At 41.4% G+C, this 21,296-nt stretch overlaps 1 protein-coding gene across 1 annotated transcript in view; it reads right to left on the reverse strand.

Moving 5' to 3' along the window:
- The window catches only part of UST (uronyl 2-sulfotransferase), a 155,560-nt gene that overhangs the window by 75,044 nt on the left and 59,220 nt on the right, over nucleotides 1–21,296 (reverse strand). The window contains exon 3 of the mRNA XM_033056417.1: nucleotides 6,356–6,511. Coding sequence (XP_032912308.1) covers nucleotides 6,356–6,511 — 156 coding nt within the window. The remainder of the gene's footprint in view (nucleotides 1–6,355; nucleotides 6,512–21,296) is intronic.

Raw genomic sequence — 21,296 nt, forward strand, 5'->3', positions numbered from 1 at the left:
TATAAAGGGAAAAGAGAAACAAGAAAATATGGAGAGAAGATGTGCAATGGAAAAAAAAACTTTAAAAAATCGAAAAAAGAGTCAGGAAGACAATAGTATTCCTTCCTTAGTTACTCATATATGGAGTCTGGACTGCTTGATTCAAGCACAAACAGGTCTTTGCACAGCTTCTTCAGTACAATATAAATGCATTGGGTGAGAAAATCATAAACCTGAAGATGAAGAGCAAAGTTTATCCAGATCAGAATTAGAAAGCCCAGGAAGATTTGCAATACTTAGCACAAAGTAACTGAGCATTGTTTTTTCATGCTCTGAAGAGATAAAGGCTTTTCTAGTAAACCAACATGTTATTTGTTTAGAACTGGTAACTCACTCTGACAAAAAGTTATATTCTTCTTCACCTTACAGAATCAAACAATAGAAGACCCTGCAGCCTGCGTATCAGATGTCTCAACTGGATGCTGCATAGTCAACCTACTACAGATTCTTGTTGTGATTTTTACTAAGACAAGGTACAGGAGAAGTGAAATTCTCAGAACTGTATGAAGACTTCTTTTATGTTTTTGCATTTTACTTCTGTTGCTATATCTGCACGAAGTAAGGAAGGAAGATGGCAGAAGGAAGTTACTGATCTGGTATAAAAACTCTGTTCATGCCCCCATGGTCGTCATTGCAATTCCTTCTTGGAATAAATGAAAAAAACCCCTACTAGAATATAAATATGGATATATAAATATACTATACCTATACAAAGTAATCCCACTAAATCTAAAAACAGGCAGCTCTAGTAGAATACTGCTAGATAAACTTAGCTGAGGGTGTATGTGAGTGTTACAAAGCACCACATTAGCTTCCCTTGGCTCCCAGCTGTCCCCAGGGCTGGCACCAATCTGCTATCAGGAAGCAGATTCACATCACAGCACTGCCACGTTTCTCACTCCATTTCACCTGACGTCAGTGTCACATTAACCAACCTGCAGCTGGGCAAGCACAGGCACTTTGGCCTCAGGAGCAAAGGGAGGTTAGAAAGATGCACACAGTGCAGGACAGCATCTGGCTCCTGGCTCCTTCTTCATCTCTTGCTACCAAACTCAATCTCTTGAGCTAAGACAATGGCTTGCTCCACAGAAGAAACAGAATTTTGTTTTTACTTACACTACCTTCATATGTAGACACTTAATGATCAACTGGACTTGTAAACAGATGTGGATAAGGCTACAATGTGCATAAGAACAAACAAGCAAAATCCATTCTTCTAAAAACCCTGCCAAAAGGGTAAGTAAGGCTCAACTGAAATGACACACAGATGTCAGGAGGGAAAAATAAATAACTGCAATGGCTCATGGCCACATGCAAATTGTGGCCATATTTTGCATGGGTCTCTTCCTCTCTCATCATGCTGTCCTGAACTGATTTCAATCTAACAACCCAAATGTATTGCTCAGAAAGACATAGTGATCCCTCTCTCCTTCTAAGACTATGTTAAAGAAAAAAAGACAACAAAAAGAAAAATAATTCAGTGTCTCTCGGAAGAGTAAGTTTGGTTGGTTGGTTTTGGCTGTTAGATTTTGTTTGTTCATATGTTTATTTCTATAAGATGAAACAAGAAAGAAAGAAAATAAGATATAGAGGAACCACAGAGAGCCACAGTCCGCAAAGGATGAGGGCTGAAGGAAACAAGTACTTTTAAATGGACTGAGTGATGAAGGAGAATGACATACAAATACAGATGATCATATCATCCTAAATTTGAAAAGAAATAAAGTAAAAGCAGCAGAAGATAAACAACCCTGGCAAACTGTTAGGGAAGAGATGAGTCAGAACACATCTATGGTTAGAGGGAGAAGCTGTAGAAATATTTAAGAAATAGGGAAGAAGCAGGTACCTGCTAGGATTAGGGCCCATAAAGAGCTATTTCTCTCTCACTGCTGCCCAGAGCTTTCCTGCAGGAATTAGGCAGCTTCAGTGAAACATTGCTGAAAAATACACTAGTTAGCCCTTGAAATGAACTTGTGATGCACTGTGCTGCATTGCAAATAAGCTCCAGCAGATGGCACCGTGAAGTGACTCAGAAGGGCTGGATGGGGCCCTCCCTGAGAGCGGAGAAACGTGGGGGATGGATTTTCTCTAGCCACAGCATTGCTCGTGTACAAAAACTTCCTGCCTTCGAGACAGGTCGCCTTACTCACTTCTGGAGATGGCTAGTCCGGTCCTTGGGCTGACCACTCAGAGTAGCCCTGCTTTGTTTGAGGTTTTCAGTAAGTAAATTCTACTGGGAACAAAAGGAAATAATCACATAACAATCCTACCCAAACAACAACCAAAATGGTACTATTTTTTTTTAAGATGCTGTATTTCAGTATGAGAATTTGAGGTCAAAATGCATAAAAATGGTGAGGCAACTGGGATTTTCCAATGCAGTCTGCTTTATCACACTATGGTCCCATTAATATCAACACAAAAAAGACAAAAAAAAAATCTCTATCTATCTTTACTGTGAGCTCTTTACATTCTTCCACTGCTTTCAGTCTCTACTGAAGGCATGAAGGGCTCAGGAAGCACAAGTACCTACAAGAACTTTGGTACATCACTTTCATCTGAGTACTCATTTCCATAAATAACTCGCAACTCCCAGGAATGAGACTAGATCTTCATTTTCAGCTCTCAAAAGCTTGGAATGGTTTCAAGAATTTCTTCACCTCCCCAAGCTGGTATGACCAATTTTCTGTCTTTAAAAGCATTTAAGAAAAATCAGTGATGGATTTTTAGTGCGTTGAACTGGAATTACATACAAAGTTGGCTGCACAGCCGTAATGATGGGTGGCAGAAGGAAATAAGCTGAGGATAAACTACCAATTACTCTTCTATGTGACTGGCATTTCTATACCTATAAACATACTTATTCTTACTTCCCTGAATGCAATAAAATGCAAGTGGAGGACAAAGTCAGGGCAGGAGAAGACTTCATTTTGCAACAGTTTGAGTAGCATTTTAAAGCCACATCAATTAGATTAATATTATGTGTTATTTCCTGTGTTTAATTTATTTGAAATTATTATAGCAAATGGCAAGCCATATATTAATACATCTGTTTCCAGAACTCACTCCCTTATGCCAACAGATGTTCAAAGGCTGCACTTTTAATTGCTGGCAGACACACATAAGCTGGGAAAATTTCTTAGTAGGAAGGAGACTGGAAAAGGCAATGAGAATATGGATTCCAATTATGTGCAATCCCCACAGTCATTAAAAACACCTACATGCTTAACTTTATTCAACAACAGCAGGCTGCATAAGCTAAATATTTACAGAAAAGTCTTGGCTGGATCAGGGCTTTAACCAAACACAGGGCAGAGAAATGACAGAAGGAAGAGAGACATATCTCAAGTGAGAAGCCCATGCTCATGCTGGAAGCCTACAGCCCAGCTCTCTTTTTTCTTGTTCCAATGCCTGGAGCCTGAGATCATTCATTGCCTTAACTTCCTCTTGTGTACACCACATTAAAGGTGGAAAACATCATTTATTTTTTCATATTCTGCTCTTAAAAATTGAGAAGACAACTAAAAATGCCCCGAACAACAGAATAGTTACTGTGTCCAAGCATGTTTTCTGGTGATCAAAGACACTTTTCAGCAAAAGTACTCATTAAATTATGAGTCTATTGTAATTATGGAAATAAACCATATATGAAAATAAAGAGACTCAAATGACGGCAGGGCAAACTACAGAGTAAATCATCAGCTCTGTAGCAATACTTCCAGCACATTTGCCATTTAGTAACTTAACAGCTTAGGGAGTGCAAAAGGTAATGCAGATAACTATCTGCCAGTGTATTGACTGCATCAAAAGTAAGTCTGCGCCTCTCTGGAACCTCCACATGCTGGACTACAGCACAGAAGAGTGTGAAGAAGTGATCTTATATCATGTTTTAACAAAGGAAAATCCACCTACCAGAGAAAGACAGAAGAGAACTGAAAGGAAGAAGTTGATCACAGTGAAAGATGGTGATTACTAACACCTGAAAGACTTTTGGGATTTATGGTATGTCCCCCAATCAGCAATGAAAACTGATGAAAGATACATACAAAACCCAAACAGCTCAAAACACAAAAGCAGTCCTACCCACTGAAGCTCTGTAGCAGGGGATAATTTGTCTCCTTTCTGATGGGACCACATTGCAACTTGCCCAGGCTGTGCAGAGCTGCCAGTAAGGTACACACAGGGATGCTGCAGCAGATGCAGAGCAGGCCTTCCCTTGGCCGCAAGCAGGGGCATTGAGGGGACACTGTCCCCCTGCACAGCCTGTCACTGGTGCACCACACTCAACCATGCATAGCAGCTGCATTTGGACTGGCATGGTAGCCCTGCCCAGCGGGACCCCACTTCTGGCTGAACCCGCCTTATGGAATGTTAGGTCAGCCAGCAGCGATAGAACCCCAATAGACACTTTGAAGAGGAGGAAGGTGGGACCTGTAGGAGCAACATCAGCTCCTAAAGTTTCATTTGGAATGAACTGCTGCATCTAAAATAACAAACTTGTGCTCGTGAACAGGCTGCGAGTAAGCGACCCCCAACCACAGCACAATGCCACTGGCAGGCCCAAACCCGTATTTTGATCATGGCACACATCCTTGTGTGGTTTGCAGGCTGCTATTTCTAGAAGTGACGCAGCAGCAATTGCAGCCTTTACCTGATCAGTAGCTCAAAATAGCAGCAATGGGCAACGCGTGCAGCATCCGACTATGGACGTGCACTCTGAGTCTGTGGTTTTCCTGCACTGCTTCTCTCAATCTGCTAACAGAAGTGATACTTACAGTGGGTACACGTGTACCCTCAAGAGTAGAAAATTTAAATAACTGGACCCGTCATAGAAGCAAAGCCCAAAAATAATCCTCCTACAACTTCAAGAGAACATGAAAAGGGATGCCTGGGTAAAGAGGTTTCATACGGTATTTTCACTTCCTTTAGTGAGGGTTGTGCAATAAACATGAAAAAGATAGATAAGCAAGGAACAGAGATAGGATCAAGGACATGTCGTATTATAGAAACATGGGTTAGCATAGCCCTGGGAAACAACTTCTTGAAGCAACTGATTACAAGAAGTGAATTAAGAAAGTCATCAAAAAGGACCTTTTTGGCTATTACTTACTCCTGCTCTAAGACCCAAGCTAGGACTCAATAAGGTGTCCTGGTTGTACGATAAATGGTTGCAAATACATCAACACATGGCCCTGATCTTTTAGCACTTCATTGTACTAACCTTCCATGCCTCACTGGTTGTCTAATTGCTTCGCTGACTGAATTCAAGAGCTGCCTCACTGGAAGTTACAGTAATTTCACGAATACAAGCCGCACCGTTTTGACTAAAATTTTGCTCCCACACCGGAAATGCGGCTTACACTCAGGAGCGGCCAATATGTGAATAATTTTCTGACATTTTTAACCCTGGAAGTGAAAACCGAGGTGCTGAGTGGAGCAACCTGCCAGTAAAACCCGGCTTTACCCGATTGTTACACATTGGTTACTCTGTTGTGCCGCGGGTGGAGCCAGCTCCCTGCAGGCAGTGCGGTGGGTGGGGAAGGCAGGGGAGCTCCCTCCTTCAGGCAGCCCAGCCCAGGGGAGAGACGGGGGGCCCCCTCCTGCTGGCCCCCTGGCCCGTGGGGGGGGCAGGGGCTCTCTCCTGCTGGCCCCGCGGTTCAGGGGGAGGCAGGGGGCTCCTGTCCCCTCCTGCTGTCGCCACCGTGGGTGCCAATGGGCTCCATCCCCACCTCCCACCACCTCCGCGGGTGTCGGTGGGCTTCGTGCCCCCTTGCCACCGCGGCGCAGCACCGGGTTGGGGCGAGGGAGCCCAGTGGCAGCAGTAGCCGGCCCCAAGCAGCCCTGCAGAGCGGCAGCACCGAGCTGGGCCACCCGGCCCTGTCGGCAGCCCTGAGCCCTCAAGGCCCAAGCCAAGCCAGTAAACCCCGCCATGCTGCGATTCTGTTACTATTTGGCAACTTTGTCGCACGTGGGTCCTCGCTGTAAACGACAGAGCGGCTTATAATTGGGTGTGGCTTGTGTATGGACAAAGAACGAAATGTTTGCCAACACCCAGAGATGCGGCTTATAGTCCGTGCGGCTTGTAATCGTGAAATTACTGTAGTTTTTCTGGTTAGCTGCCACATCATGTTGCTCTTGGCTCTGCCACCCATTTCTCTTAGTAAGTGAAGTCAGAGAATGAAGAATTCCACATGATTACTCAGGACAAAGTAGCAATACATCTTTTCAATAGGATTATCTGCTAGCGTATGCCTTGTTTCTCAGTTTCATACATGTAATAAGAAAACAGGATTTAAGACAAGCAGGAGTAACTTACCTGTTCATTTTTGGTCAGTCTTGTTTTGTTATGGATGTCAGATGTAACCAGGTTGAATCCATGTTTCTCTGATAAAATTCTTAAAAGCAAAACCACAGTTCGACTCCCACACTTTCCAACTCTGTTGTAGACCACCTGACTGGGGAAAGGAAGTACCTAAACAAAGATTGAAAAAAATGGAGTCAGTATATTGATATTTTTGTTTCTGTGTACCTCTGAATTACAGGTTTTTACCTTAAGCCAACAGACACAGGATAACTTCTAGGGCCCTGCCCAGGTGAGAAGCATTCACTTCCTCTAGCAAGGTAGAAGCTCTCCAGAAGAGAAACAGTATGGCTCAGGGAGGTGGCAAGATTAGATTACCCCCTTGAGATGCAGTTATATGTAAAAGACTGGCAACTACTCCAGAAATACTATGTAACCATTGGTAATGATCTTGAGCTTACTGTTTGTAATATCAATACAGATATTCATCTTTAGTTGACTATCTCCCATAAAGAGGATTAAAAGGAGTAAATTTGCACTACAGTTTGGCAACTCAAAGTCAAGCTGACATAATGCAGGGGAAATGAATGCTTGAATTGCATAACTTCAGCTTAAAAAGAAACAAAAGAAACCAAACAACAACCAGTTGCACAGAGCTAAAATTAATCTTTTAATTTCAAATATAAACATGAATCTTTCAAACAGACTCAGAGAACAAATCATGTCACTGGCTAAGGATCTATGTGCAGAATAAGCAACACAGAGCCACAGTGGGCCTGAGGCCAGCTGGTACAGTCTGATCACTTCTGTACAGGTATGTTCATAAAATCTCAAAACAGAACAGCCACATCCAACCTGGCCACTGGGAATAGTGTCCAGCCCATACTAACTCTTGCACCCTGCTCTCCTCCCCAGGAAACCAGAACAAGGAAAAGGTAAGTCAGTGTCTCACAGTACAACAGATGCAGCCTTATTTTGTTCCTGGATGATGTCCATGGGCTATTGTTACAGCAAAAGGCATTCTGAAGTCACACCATTGCACTAGAAAAGTATTTGCTGTACAGCACATAGCAGCATGTGATAACACAGGCCCAGAGGAAACTGCTTCCAAGCCTTTTAAGTTGGCTAACAGAGTCAGAAGCTCAGAATTTCACCCACAGTGGTGCACACACAGCATTTAAGGAAAAATCATTTTTCTGTTAAGACAATGTCACAAAACATTTCCTGACTAGGGCCTGCACCTGGGTTCCAGGCAACCTGAGTTCAGCACAAAGACTGGCCAAAGTGACGGTGTGTCTCAACATATAGTTACTCCTGCTCTTGATGCAATCATGTTCTCCCAGCAGAAGGATTTCTAACATAAAAGCAATCAGACGAGGCATATGGAACTTTCAGTGCAGAGTACTTCTTCACTGCATTTGAACTGCTAATAGATCTTCATCAGGGAAGCAAAATGATTTGTCGGGCAACCCTTCAGACTACTTTCAAAGAGAACTGCTAAATAGAAAGAAAAAAAAACATCTGTATTCCCTTATATTTAACGGGAACCTACCAGCACTTAGCTCTCAGTGTTACATTTCATGACTAAATGAACATTACTGCTGTTACTGGTTGCATTGTTTAGGGTATCCTGTACTGCAACATAAATGTGGAGGCTGTTTTCCCCCAAATTACCTTGAAAAGGAGCAGGTATTGGGTGATCATGGCCTCAGTTAAACTTTCCAAGTTCCAGTACATTGCATCTGCTGATTCAGCAAGCAAAGGGCCTCTCAAGGCCCATACAAACACCACACAAACACTAAGTCTCTCTGTTGTGCAACATTTTTATAAGCTTTTATATGAGAATCATCGTCCCCATATTTCTTTATCAATCTTTCCTTCAGAAGCATTGCTTCCTATGAAACGCAAAATCCCAGCCTCAATTATTAGAGAGCTCCAAAGGTGACGAATTTAACATCTGTGATATAGCTGTAGCTAACTTTTCCCAAAACTACTGGCAACAGTGTCTGAAAAGTTAACATTTGAACACATTTTATTATGCTGATTATCACACCATAAAGAAAAAGAGCACCAGCCCTATTCTGGATTGTCCCCTTTTTGGTTCATTTCTTTGCATAACAAACACCAGCATTACTACTTGTCACATCCTTGCAACGCGTGGATTGGGAACTACAGTAATTTCATGATAAGCCGCACCATTTTGACTAAAATTTTTATCCCACCCCAGAAATGTGGCTTACACTCAGGAGCGGCTAATATATGAAAAAATATCTGAAACTTCCAATTAAAAATATCTGAAATTTCCGGAAGTGCAAGCCGAGGTACCAAGCCCAGCACCCGCCAGTAAAACCCAGGACTGCGCAATTGTTACAAATTGCTTACTCTGTTGCGTGGTAGGCGGGCTCCGCGTCAGCAGCCCAGGGGGAGGCGGGGGGGGCTCCATGCCCGCCTGCCGCCACCGCAGGGCAGCGTTGGGCTGGGGCAAGCAAGCCCGGAAGTGGCAGCCAGCCCCGAGCTACCCCGACGTGCAGCAGCGCCCCAAGGGGCGCCGTCGGTAGCCCTGAGCAGGCCGAGTCCGCCCGGTCCCGAGCAGAGTCAGTAAACCCCGCGATCCCGTGATTCTGTTACGAATTGGCAACTTTGTTGCACGCGGGTCCTCGCTGCAAATGACAGAGAGGCTTATAATCAGGTGCAGCTTATGCATGGACAAAGAACGAAATGTTGCCAAAACCCAGAGATGCGGCTTATAATCAGGTGTGGTTTGTAATCGTGAAATTACTGTACTCCTCTGCTCAGAGGCATGCTTCTGGAGTACTTTGCTGTGTAAGTAAATGAAAGCCTTCAAGGGAAATGATAAGTAGAAGCTGACAAGTGTCAGTGAAGGAGCAAGAACACGTACACTGTATGTTTGCCTAGCATCCCAGAAATTAGATTAACGATGGGAGCTTAAAAAGTTACAGAAATATTTTTAAATGCTTCATAATTATAAACTGCTCTGATTTTCCTAGTAGTTTGGACTAGGCAAGAGAGTGAGCAAATTTTTTCTTTATTGATACTTCAGTCAAGTACAATTTTACTGCATATGATTACACTCAATTCTAATTGAATCCTTGACTGAATTAGCCAGTAACTTTGGGTGAATTTTATAATTCTTTAATAACTAGATAAAAATCAAAGGAGGCCCTTGTAAATTCTCTATTCTAAGTGCAAAGAACTTTGTCAGCTTGAAAAAATGACAGCACTTCACAAGTATGGCCAGTTCTCCCATTTGTTTCTGAAACTCACCTTCCTAGGTAGCACAACTCTGTTCTGAACACAAACAATAACCACAGTAACCCACAAAAAGAAACAACAGCAAATACTCAATACAGATAAAGGAGAAGGAAATAAAGGGCTATTATTTTCAGACACTTATTTAGCTTAAAGGAGACCAATGTATCAAAGTCTTGTTTCAGTATGTAGTGAATGCACTTAGGTCTAATCAGACAAGATTCAAGACAAACAAGAAGAACAATCATGAGTGGTAACCAAAACTTCCCTTGCAGCACTGCTGAGTGTGGTTGGCTTTCTGGGATTCACTCCTGAAGCTGTGCTCATGTTTCATCCATTTACGTCACCATTGCACTTATCACCCCAAATGCCACAAAGGGTGTGTCCAGTGCACAAAGCCATGCAGTACACAGGCTTTTGGTGTACAAGCAACTATTTGTTTAATGTGACCAGTTCCCTTAGGATGCTGCAAATCTACTTTCTGCATTTAGAAATACCTCTTCCAGAAACGTGAGTTTGTATTGGGTGAAACTAAAAATGCAAGAAATGGAAAGCTTCGCCAGAGAGGACCTTTCCTTTCCCCCTCATGATACTCACAAGACCCTCAGACAACACAAGAGATGGTGGCAGAGAAGGCACTTGAAAAGAAGTGAGGAGAAGCAAGGTGAAAAACAGGACTTAGATATATACAAAATGTTATTTGGATTACATTTTATTATTACTTACTACCTAAGAGTAGGTATCACATAGACTAACTGCTGAGATGATGCTCTGGCAACTTGATATTCATGTAACAATATACACAACTGCAAAATAATTGCAGAGTGACTTTACTGAGCACTGCATCAAAGCCCCAAAGTAACGTAAACAATTCAAACATATAACTCATTTTGCAGTTACACGAATTAACACTTACAGCTGTAAATAGTAAAACTCACAGTATAATTATAACAGCTCTCCCCAAGGGTTTGGAAAGTCATATGACAATTTACTTATCAGTTCAAAACAGATTTTTTTTCTTTTGTTTCATAGTTAAAGAAGATGTGAAGAAGCGTTGTGAAACGTAAACAGAAGAAAAAGCAAGTTTAATCCCAAATGAACTTGCATTACAGAAAATGACTGTCAAGTACCTCTGCAGAGAGGTCTGCCAGTCTCAGAAACAGAGTTCAACAGATAACCAGATAAAAGCCCCAGCTTTCACCTTCAGTGCTTGCTTTGTCTACAGATAAATCTTTGCATCATTAAAAAAAAAAAAAAATTAGGGTAGATAATTACTTGCAATGTCAATGATGTAAGGATTCACTCATAGGCCTAAATCATTCCACTTTTACTGAGACAAATCCAGCAGAATTTTGCCTATTTGCCAAAAATGTCACAATCCAGGTACAAGCTGTCCAGGTGTTAGTCTCTGTTTTCAAAAAGCAATCCATTATATTCACACCTTTGGCAAGTCAGTGATCCACGTCCTTACACACAAGTAGGGCCAGAAGCAGATGTCAGAACTGGCTTCTCCTTTCTAAGCAGACACTACCTGTGGTCTGGCAGTGCTCTATGTTTATCAGGTGAATAAGGTCAACCAACAGAGAGCACTGATAAGATTGTGGAAACAATGAAATTTGCTGACCTATCTTTACACAGCATCACATCTTCCCACTCCAACTCTTACTTTTCCTGTCCAACTAAGACAAAATTATAATAATTTTAAAAATGGCTTATTGGTCAAAGGAATAGCCCATTTGACTCATGAGAGGATAATGATACTCTTAAGGTAACTACAAATCTGAGAGTTGTCAGCAGTCCATTTCTCTCCATTGTCTCTCTTCTTTCTCCAGTGTCCCCAAAAAATACAGTAATTTCATGATTACAAGCCGCACTTCCGGGGTGTCGGTAACGTTGAGGTCTTTGTCCATATATAAGATGCACTGGACTGTAAGCTGCACTTTCGTTCGCAGCAAGGATCTGTGTGCAACTTTCACAAAGTTGCCAAATAGTAACAGAATCACAGGATCATGGAGTTTACTGGTTCGGCCCTGCTTGGGGCGGCCGCCAGGGAGCGGCCCCGGCCCCGCTCATCGCAGCTGCCAGGAAGCAGGAGAGCGGCCGCCAATGCCACTGTGCTTGTCGGGGCTGGGCAGCACCGCTGCGTTTGCGGGGGGTGAGCAGCGCTGCCGTGCTTGTCAGGGGCGAGCAGCACTGCCGTTCTTGCGGAGAGTGAGCAGCGCTGCCGCGCTTATCGGGGCTGGGCAGCGCTGCTGCACTTGTCGGGGGCGAGCAGAGCCACCGCGCTTGCAGGCTCTCACTTCCAGGTTTGGAAATTTCCTAAATTTTTTAATATATTAAGCCGCTCCTGAGTGTACGCCGCACTTTCGGGTTGGGAGCTAAATTTTGGTCAAAATGGTGCGGCTTGTAATCGTGAAATTACTGTATATATGGCATGTTAGAAGGCACACCCTTCCATGCTGCCTGAAGAATTTCTTACACAACTCATTCCAGAATTTTTTTACCCACCATACATTTAATTTTTAGTTCATCTTCTACCATTTCCAGAGAATATCTGTACTCACATTGTGAATTTCATGAAGACAGATCAGATAATTTAGTCATTAGCTCTGAGATCTTCTTAGATACACTGGATGCTCTTTTTAACTGAAGTTTTTCATGATCCTGTCATCCTCTTTGAAGACAAACTCACTAAGAAATAGCCTTCCAAAATAGATTCGAGAATTGAAATCTTGTTCCAAACAAGTATCAATTTGTTCACTTTTAAAGCAATCACAATGAAAAGTTGCCAATACAAAGTTATGTCAGCAAAAAACATGACTGAAGAATGAATAAGGGAGTAAATAAAATAAATTACTAGCTAGAATCCTCCTTCCCCATCTAACTCTTCCAGTTACTTAAACATTCACCTGTAGAGAGTAGTGATGCTAGACAGAGACAAGCCTTTTGAATTAATCAACTCTAACGCAGACCAGACAGCATGGTCATCTCTATGGGTCACTGTAAATACACCAGAAACCACAAGTAAAAGTAAGGATGAAATTTGTTTGTTTTCAAAGTTTAAATGCCATATAGCTGCAGTGGAGCATTGAAAATTAGGCAGAAGAAGAAACAGAATTGTTCTTCTGTTGCATTTTCATTAAGAAACTAATTTAATTGAAAAAGGGTGACTTCTTCCCCCCCACGACAAACAATGCATTTCATCTGTTAGACAGATGAGATATTTGGAAAACTAAGTTAAAATGTGTTCTCTAATAGTTCAACATCCCTAAGCACCAAGTTAAATTAAAAACACAAGCATGGAGCACCAGCAGCAAAAGGAAACTTGGTTGTAGACAGTCCTCGAATTTATTAAGTCTAAAGAAAAGCATTACTATGAAGTGTCTGCCAAAGCCTGTGGTCCCTGATGCGTCTCACAAGACAGATCTGTGTAGCCAAAATCAAAACTTGCAGTAATATTTCTGTGAAGAAGCACTGTACACTTACAAATCTAAAAAAGATCTAAGTTCAAAGCATAGTAAAAGAATCCCCATTAAGTCTCCAATCAGGTCCTATTACAAGATACTGTGGCTATAGAAACAACAATAACATCAGCCTGGGAAAGTTACAAAGAAAAGGTCAAAGATCTAGTTTTCAATAGTCAAGACTTGGGATGCATCCTGTCAACACATTTGGGTTCACTCATACCTCACACCTGATTTACTTGTCTACAACAGCAGGTTGCAGCAGAACAAAACCTCTGTGCCTCTAGTCAGCTGCACAAGACTCCCCACATCACAGGGATTGATGCAGAACCAGGTTTATTTCAGGCATGTGAAGTTACAGCAACATAGCAACATTCAAACCCGGCACACGTATACAAAGTCAAACAGATTGGTAGAGAGCACATGCTCTGTTCATTCAGCACTCTCAGGTACTCACTGATATTCGGCAGCCGCTAGAGGTGTGAGTGACACTCCTGGTTTTCATCACTCAGCAACACTCACTGGTACTTAACTTAATGCAGCTCAGTTCCAGCTCCTTTCAGGGATAAAGCAGGCGACAGGGAATCACCCTACCAAATGGATAATTGCTTTGGGATGGTGTACAACCACCATCTCTAGATTAATAAAATCTTCTTTTGGCCCTTAACATAGCACACTTTTCAACCTCTTCTTCATTCTTCTTGCTTTCCTGTGCAGTTTGCAATTTGTTCACCTCTTTTGGGGCCAGTATCAGATACAGTGCTGTATCTTGTCTCTCTGGTGCAAAAGAAAACTGAACAGTTACTGTTCATGTCTCAGAGACATCTCTAACACATCTCAGGAGAGAATTCAGAAGAATCAAAGAATATGGTATTGTCACTACTACAGAGCAGGGTGCAGAACATAGCTACAGCTCTTTTTATTCTTTACCCTACATGAGTGCATGCAGACTAAAAGAGAAAAAGAACTGAAAGACCCTCATTAGCTTTCTTATGAAAAGCAGTATACTTATCTCTTTTTAAGCTAATCACATTGTGGAAGTTATCGTTGGGGTAGGCACCTACCTCATAAGGTGATAAAGGAGATTAATTATCTAAGAACGTGGTTCACTGATACTGGTATTTGTTGAGGGAACTAGCAGGAGTTCAGATAGGTTAAGAATTTCAGTGTCACTTTAATCACCCCATTTTCCACTGGAAGATTTAACATGTATCAAAAACCCCTTAAGCTGCAGAATTTGTGCAAGACTGATTTTAACTCCAGAGCAGCATCATGTTATATGTATCTTGGAACTGTCAAGTTTAAAACTGCTGGTTTTCCTTCAGACCCCAGGATTTTGTACATTCTGTGATGTGCTCAGAACACACTGGCACAGTTATTCTCTGTTTAAGTAGTAAATCCTATCACATCCAACCCACATGTTTATATTGGATACTTGCAAAATGAGAGATATTAAGTAACTAAGCCTGGTTTTAAAACTTTTTATAATACTTCACAGCACTGGCATTCCCTTAAGTAACCTCACTACCTTATGGTTATTTCTATCCTTCCAATGCAGTATTCACAAGTTCACCCTGGGAGTCAATAATATTGGATTTGAATGTGGTGACTGAATAATTTATTCCTCTGTATGCACTTGTCTTTCTTCACATTAAGATTTAACTCTTTGGTAGCTATTGTGGTTGACTATTGATTGGGCTACAGCTAGCACAGCAACTCAGTTTCACCATTGCCAAGGACCTGCCACACTCCATTTCAGTTTGCCCTTTACTTCAGGCCTCCTTTCAGTAACTCCACGTTTTATTTTATAATCTCTAGTGTGCTTGTCTTTTCCCCTGTACTTCGCACAGACACTCCATAAATCAATCATAGTATGAAAGAAAGGTTGTTTATGGCCATAACTGGATTTTAATTTTGTAAAATAGGCCAGTTCTGCTGGACTGTAACTCACACACTCATTACTGATGAGCTGTCTCTGAGGTGCTCTTGCTCTGCATGCTTGCAAGGAACTCAAAGGGAGTTCCATCACAGTTCCTGCAGGTAACAGATTCAAATCTAGTTCATGGCATGGTCTCTTTAACTAGAAGGAGTACCACCAAGAAGCACCTGCAGGGAGGACAACATGCTGCTACCCAACCCTTCCAGTAGAACCAGAGCTCACCAGAAATCACTAAAAAGACTCAAAGGTGCAAAATATTTTCCCTTACAGACCACAATCCATGTTTAGATCCACAAATAGATCTTGTGGTGTTGAAGATGCCACATCAGAGTCAATAACAGAGGAGGCCCAGCATCAAGTGCTCCCATTTCACTCTTCTGCACTTTGAAATTATTAATCTGACTTGCTCAAAGGCAAACCAAATCTCATTCCTGCAGACCTGGGCTCCAGCTGACCAATGACTCCTTTCCATTTCAGTGGAGGAAGCTTCTCCTTGCATCTACTGAAAATTCCCAGTAGCGCCAGCCACAAAGGTCTCCACACTCTCCCAGGACATTGGGATGCTGCAGGTGCTGTCCTGAAAATATCTTTCCATAATCACACTTCCCCACCACGATAGCATTGTTCTCACACTGACATCTTCAGCCCAGTCATGAAGCCCTGTCCTCTTTGTCTGATGTTTTGACTCTACTTCTGACCATGTGTAGGCGTGTTCACAATGTCATATCTGATTAAAGCTCAGGGCCCTTATCAGAGTACTTATCTGCTCTTTACAGTTTCCTGAACTAAATTTTATCCTTTCTTAAAGGCAGTAGAAGACTACCAGCCCATCTGCAAAATCATAAGACTTTTAAAATTATATTAGAATTCTTATTTGGTGTTTTCTTTTTTTTATTTTTTTCAGTTTTGTCAGACTCCCCAGCATCCCAAGTATCAGATTTTTTTCCCTTCAAACATCAGAAGAAAATCCTTTCAGTTCAGGATTTAAGAATACCATTAACAAATACAAGACTATGGTAGAAATCCGAGTGATACTCAATGGAGTCTCAAGGCTTAGCAAGATTAACCAAATCAATTTATCACTTTTGAAAGATAACGCCATCATGTTACCCCTAAGCAAAAAGGCAAATTTTTGTTTTTTCACAGAAGGTTTAGGTCATCCAGACACAGCTGCAATTGGACTTTGGTATTATAATCCAGCACCTCCTAACAAAAAAAAAAAAAAAGGTGGTTATGACTGAATTGTCATGACCTTCTCATATGCTACACTAGTTTATGAATACCTTCCTATCATGGAAAGAAGGAAAAGAAGAAAGGAATGTTGGAAATCTAAAACTGTAATCTCTAAGAGGTATTCTTGTGCTTGTAATAATCTGCACAGATTATCTGCAGATGAACAAAGATCATCTCAGAATGGATTATGACCTAAATTTCAGTGAAAGCACAGACCTTTACTAGCTTCAGAAATAGTGATTATGCCTTGCGTACTTTTTTAGCTACAGTGTGTGACACAGAACAAAATCCATAGATTGCAAATTTGGTGATATTACAATTTTTCTGTTCTGGGTAACAGTGGGTAGGCTGTGGTGTTAACACCAGAGACAAGCAAGAGTCACCTTTAACCACGCACACAGCATGACAATTAAAGTACCAACCAAAAGGTAAAATATTTTCCCAGCGTCTTTGAAATCAGATGAGAACTACAGACCAGTGTAGTAGTCACAAAACCTGCATACCTGCTGTCTTTAAGTCTTTCAAAATGTAAAGGCATTTGAAGCCTTTAAAAAGATTTGCTTAAATTTTTGCAGGACATCAGCATGCACAGTATACCTCACAGATTTATCTTCTTATGACAGGCAATCTGGCTTTAATTTCCCAAGTCTCTCTGTACTTCCATTTACAACCAGTCAGCCTCCCCATATCAACAACTTTCTGATATATTATAAACTGAAGGAGTATTAAAAAGTAAGTAATCATCTCTATTTCGATAAATCATGGAATCAAGTGATTGTTTTATCCTTAAGATTCTTGAGCAATAAATTAAAATGAATAAAACAAATTAGTGCTCCAGTACAATTCATATATTTTTATGATCCACTTCACACTTAATAGTAGAGATTCAATTCTAGCTTTTGGATATATCTCCATACTACTATTGTGCTATATAATTCACCACCTGCTTCAGTAGATTGCAAAGAATTATGAATGACAGACAATGGGGAAATCCTCTGTAAAAACCATATTTTTCTTCCCCTGAGATACTGTCATAAGACAGTAAATCAAAGAACATAAGAACATAAACCAATTATCCTACAAAGATTTTACACTGTGTGCTGGTTTTAGCTGGGGTAGAGTTAGTTTTCTTTACAGTGGCTATTATGCAGCTGTTTGGGATTTGTGCTGAACATGGCACAAATATAGAGATATTCTGTTATAACACAGAGATTTTGTTATTGCTGAGTAGGCCTTACACAGAGCCAAGGTCTTTTGTGCTTTTCTTTTGGCAAGTAGACTGGGGTGCCTGGGAAATTGGAAGGAGATACAGCTGGATAGCTGACCCCAGCCAGGATATCCAAAGGGATGTTCCAGGCCATATGACATCATTCTCAGTACATAAAGTGGGGAGAAAGGAGGAAGAGGGGTTGTTTGGAGTGATGAGGTTTGCATTCCTAAGTCACTGTTATTTTGATGGGTCCCTGCTCTCCTGGAGGTGGCTGAACACCTGTCTGCTCATAGAAAACAGTGAATTAATTCCTTGTTTTAGTTTGCTTGTGTATCTTTTGATTTCCCTAAAACTCTATCTCAGCTCATGAGTTTTCTATCTTTTACCCTTCCCATTTTCTCCCCAGTCCCACTGGTGGGAGAGTGAGTGGCTGTGTGGGGCTTGGTTGCTGGCTGGGTTAAACCACAACACATTTCTTCCAGTAAACTGAGGGAAGTGGAAAAATGCTTTATGGGTTTTTAAAATCATAGTATTTTATTGACTGGACTAGGCCTAAAAGCTCAGTTTTATGGTAAAACAGTGTTCCAAACTATAAAAGGGATCTTTGTGGTTAAGTCACTTCGTGAATTCTCTCAGAGAGAATATCAGCCAGGTACTAAATCTGGTAAGTATAGGAAACTACTTACTCTATTTTAGTGTTGCTAAATTCTGACGATTTTTGCTAGCTGAAAATCTGCACATCGCACAATAATCTCAACTCTTCATTTCATAAGCAGGATAGAATATTTTTTAAGTCACTAAAATCTTTCCCAACCTGCCCCAGAAGGATTAATTTAAAGATTATCCACCCATTTTTCAATTCAAGTTAAACAGACAGTTTGAACTCTATCAAAAACAACACACCACTACTCATACTCTTAAAATCCCTAGTAAGCATATACCTAAGAAAACAAATCTTGCTTGCTTCTAACTGTTGTGAGGTTTGTTGGTTTGGTAATTTTTAAGTGGTTATTTTGTTTGTTGGTTGGCTTTAAATAAAGCACTTAAACCCTAATAAATCAATCAATCAAGACTGTAGAGGGCTGAAGGGTTAAAAGCATGTTCTCATAAGGGATGGCTAGAAATAGAACACTAGTTCAAATGAAACATGAAGTATCCAATAAAAATAAATAATCAAGACTAAAAAAATACACAGCACTTAGCCATTATCTCAATACTGCTATCAAAATACTAGGAAAAAAATGAAACTGGCATAAACCTGATAAATATGAAAACTCGGTGTAAAGGGGACAATGCTGAAAACATCTTTTAATAAGATTTAAAGTCAAATAAAAAAGAATAATCTTGTTGACAATGGAGAGTGACTAGGACTGGGTACAGTATGTGCACACCAAAGGCCACTCAAAGATTCTGCTACTTTTTCACACAGTGATGAGCATGCTGTTGGCTAGTTAAGGATTGGACTTGATCTTAGAGGTCTTTTCCAAATGATTCTATTATGCTATGGTAGTCTTGCTCCATAATTACTAGCTAAGAACTGAAAGAATGGTGAAGACAATACTTATCCACTTTCCAGCTTTAAATCAATAAAATCAGATAAAATTTATTTTGTGTATGCCTCATTCATTCATTTTGACCTGATCCTGACCCCCATCCGTTTTTGTATTCATTTAAAGCTTTGAAGCACTGTCTCACATGCTAAGCATGGTGCCTTGCTGACACCTAAACAGCCACCAAAAGACATGGGGTCCATGACAGGCATCCCAAGGGAAAACCATAAAGAAAAGGTGAATAGACTACTTCAGTGTAATTTATCTGTACACTATGTGCACAGCTTCCCCCCAAATATATATGCCATCTCTACTGAAAGAGGGACATATCTCGATGCTCTTGTCAAGTTCTCAAGAACAGTAGGTCTGATAAAGTCTCTATCATTTGTTCTCCAAGGCCAGTTTCACCATCTTGGATAGAACAAAATGGATCTTGGGAAGATTTGATAAGGAAACAGCTGGTCCAAATACTGAAACAAAATATACCCACAACTTTATTCGCAGAAATGCTCAGACACGAAATATATCCAGTGAACACCATCAGTCATTAACAAATATCCACTGCAAAGGTGTTTATAAAAATCAAGCTAGCATCATCTTAAAGGCATCACCTATACACCAATCTACAGAAAAAGGATAAACAAATGATCACTTTGCAAATCTTTTAACATTTACATTTTCAGATGCTTATTTTAAAAAAAAAGCCAGGAGGGAGTGAGATAGAGATTTGAAATAGGAAAAGGTCAACTTTCACTGGCAGTGTAGAACCACCAGCAGTGGTTGCTTTGCTCAACTATATTCCTTTATCTGTCACATACTAACACCAGAAACAGCAGAGGTGTGCTAGGGCTACTGGAAGTTTCATCTACCTGCAGAGAAGCACACAGATTTGTCTCACAACTCATGAAAAATTCAGGAATAGTCTTGTGAATCTTGTGAAATCTTTGGTGCCTAAGGACCACAGAAGAGTGGCCTATTCTTGTGCATTGGATTTATATGGCAAAGTTCTGCTACTGCGTAGGGGACTATGAGAATGGTTTTTGTAAGAAGCTGCCAGAAGTTTCCCCTATGTCCAACAAAACCAACACCAGCTGGCTCCTAGACAGACCCACTGCTGGCCAAGGCCAAGCCAATCAGGAATGGTAGTACTGCCTCCGAGATAACATTTTGAAGAAAGAAGAAATGTTATTGCACAAAAGTAATTGGTAGCCAGAGAAAAGAGGCATGAGAATATGTGAGAGGAAGAATAGCCCTGCAGGCACCCAGGTGAGTGAAGAAAAATCTCATCAGGTGCCCAAGATGAGATTCCCCTGCTGTGCCCCTGCAAACCATGAAGGTCCACAGAGGAGCACAGATCCACCTGTAGCCCTTGGAGAAGCAGGCTCCTGGAAGGACGCACTGACCATGGCAAGAGGAGCCCACACTAGAGCAGGTTTCTCAGCAGGACTTAGTGACCCCATGGGGGAACCATGCTGGCTGAATCAGTCTGTTCCTGAAGAACTGCACCCTGTGGAAGGAATCTGCATTTGAGCAGCTCATGAAGAACTGAAGCCTGTGGCAAGGACTCACACTGATGAGTTTGTGGAGAGCCATCTCCCATGGGAGGGATCCTGCACTGGAGAGGGGGAAGGCCTCCTCTCCTTGAGGAGGAAGCAGAGGCAGAAACAACATAGATGACTAATCCCCGTTCCCTGTTTTCCTGTGCTGCTGGTGGGGAGGAGGTAGAGAATTGGGACTAAAGCTAAGCTTGAAAGGAAGGAGAAGTAGGGAAAGGTGTTTTAAGATTTGTTTAACTTCTCATTATCCTACTCTGATTTTGACTGGCAGTAAATTCAGTTAATTTCTCCAAGTTGAATCTGTTTTGCCTGTGACTATAATTGGTGAGTGTTCTCTGCTTCTTGTTATCTCTTGATCTCGTCTTCTGCAAAATTATTCTCTCCTGTCTAATTGAGGATGGGAGAGATAGAGAGGCTTTGGTGGACACCTGGCCTCCAGCCAGGGTCAAACCACCACATCTGGACACATTACCTTCGTATCACTGGCAAGGGTAACCACTGCAAATCTTCAGCTATCAAGCAAACCTTTACTGGGGGAACACCTTAAAAGCTGGCTTACTTGGTCTTCAAGGAAGACTCAGAATCACACCAGCAATGCTTAGGAACAGAAGTGGGCCAGGCTTTCATTCTTTGTTTGCACTGAGAAAATTGCTGCTGCCACCTTTATTGGAAAAAAACAGACAAGTACACTGATCTCCTGAAATGTGATGATGCTAATTCCTTATTCAGAGAAC

This window comes from Catharus ustulatus, chromosome 3 (assembly GCF_009819885.2).
Source record: "Catharus ustulatus isolate bCatUst1 chromosome 3, bCatUst1.pri.v2, whole genome shotgun sequence".
NCBI lineage: Eukaryota > Metazoa > Chordata > Aves > Passeriformes > Turdidae > Catharus > Catharus ustulatus.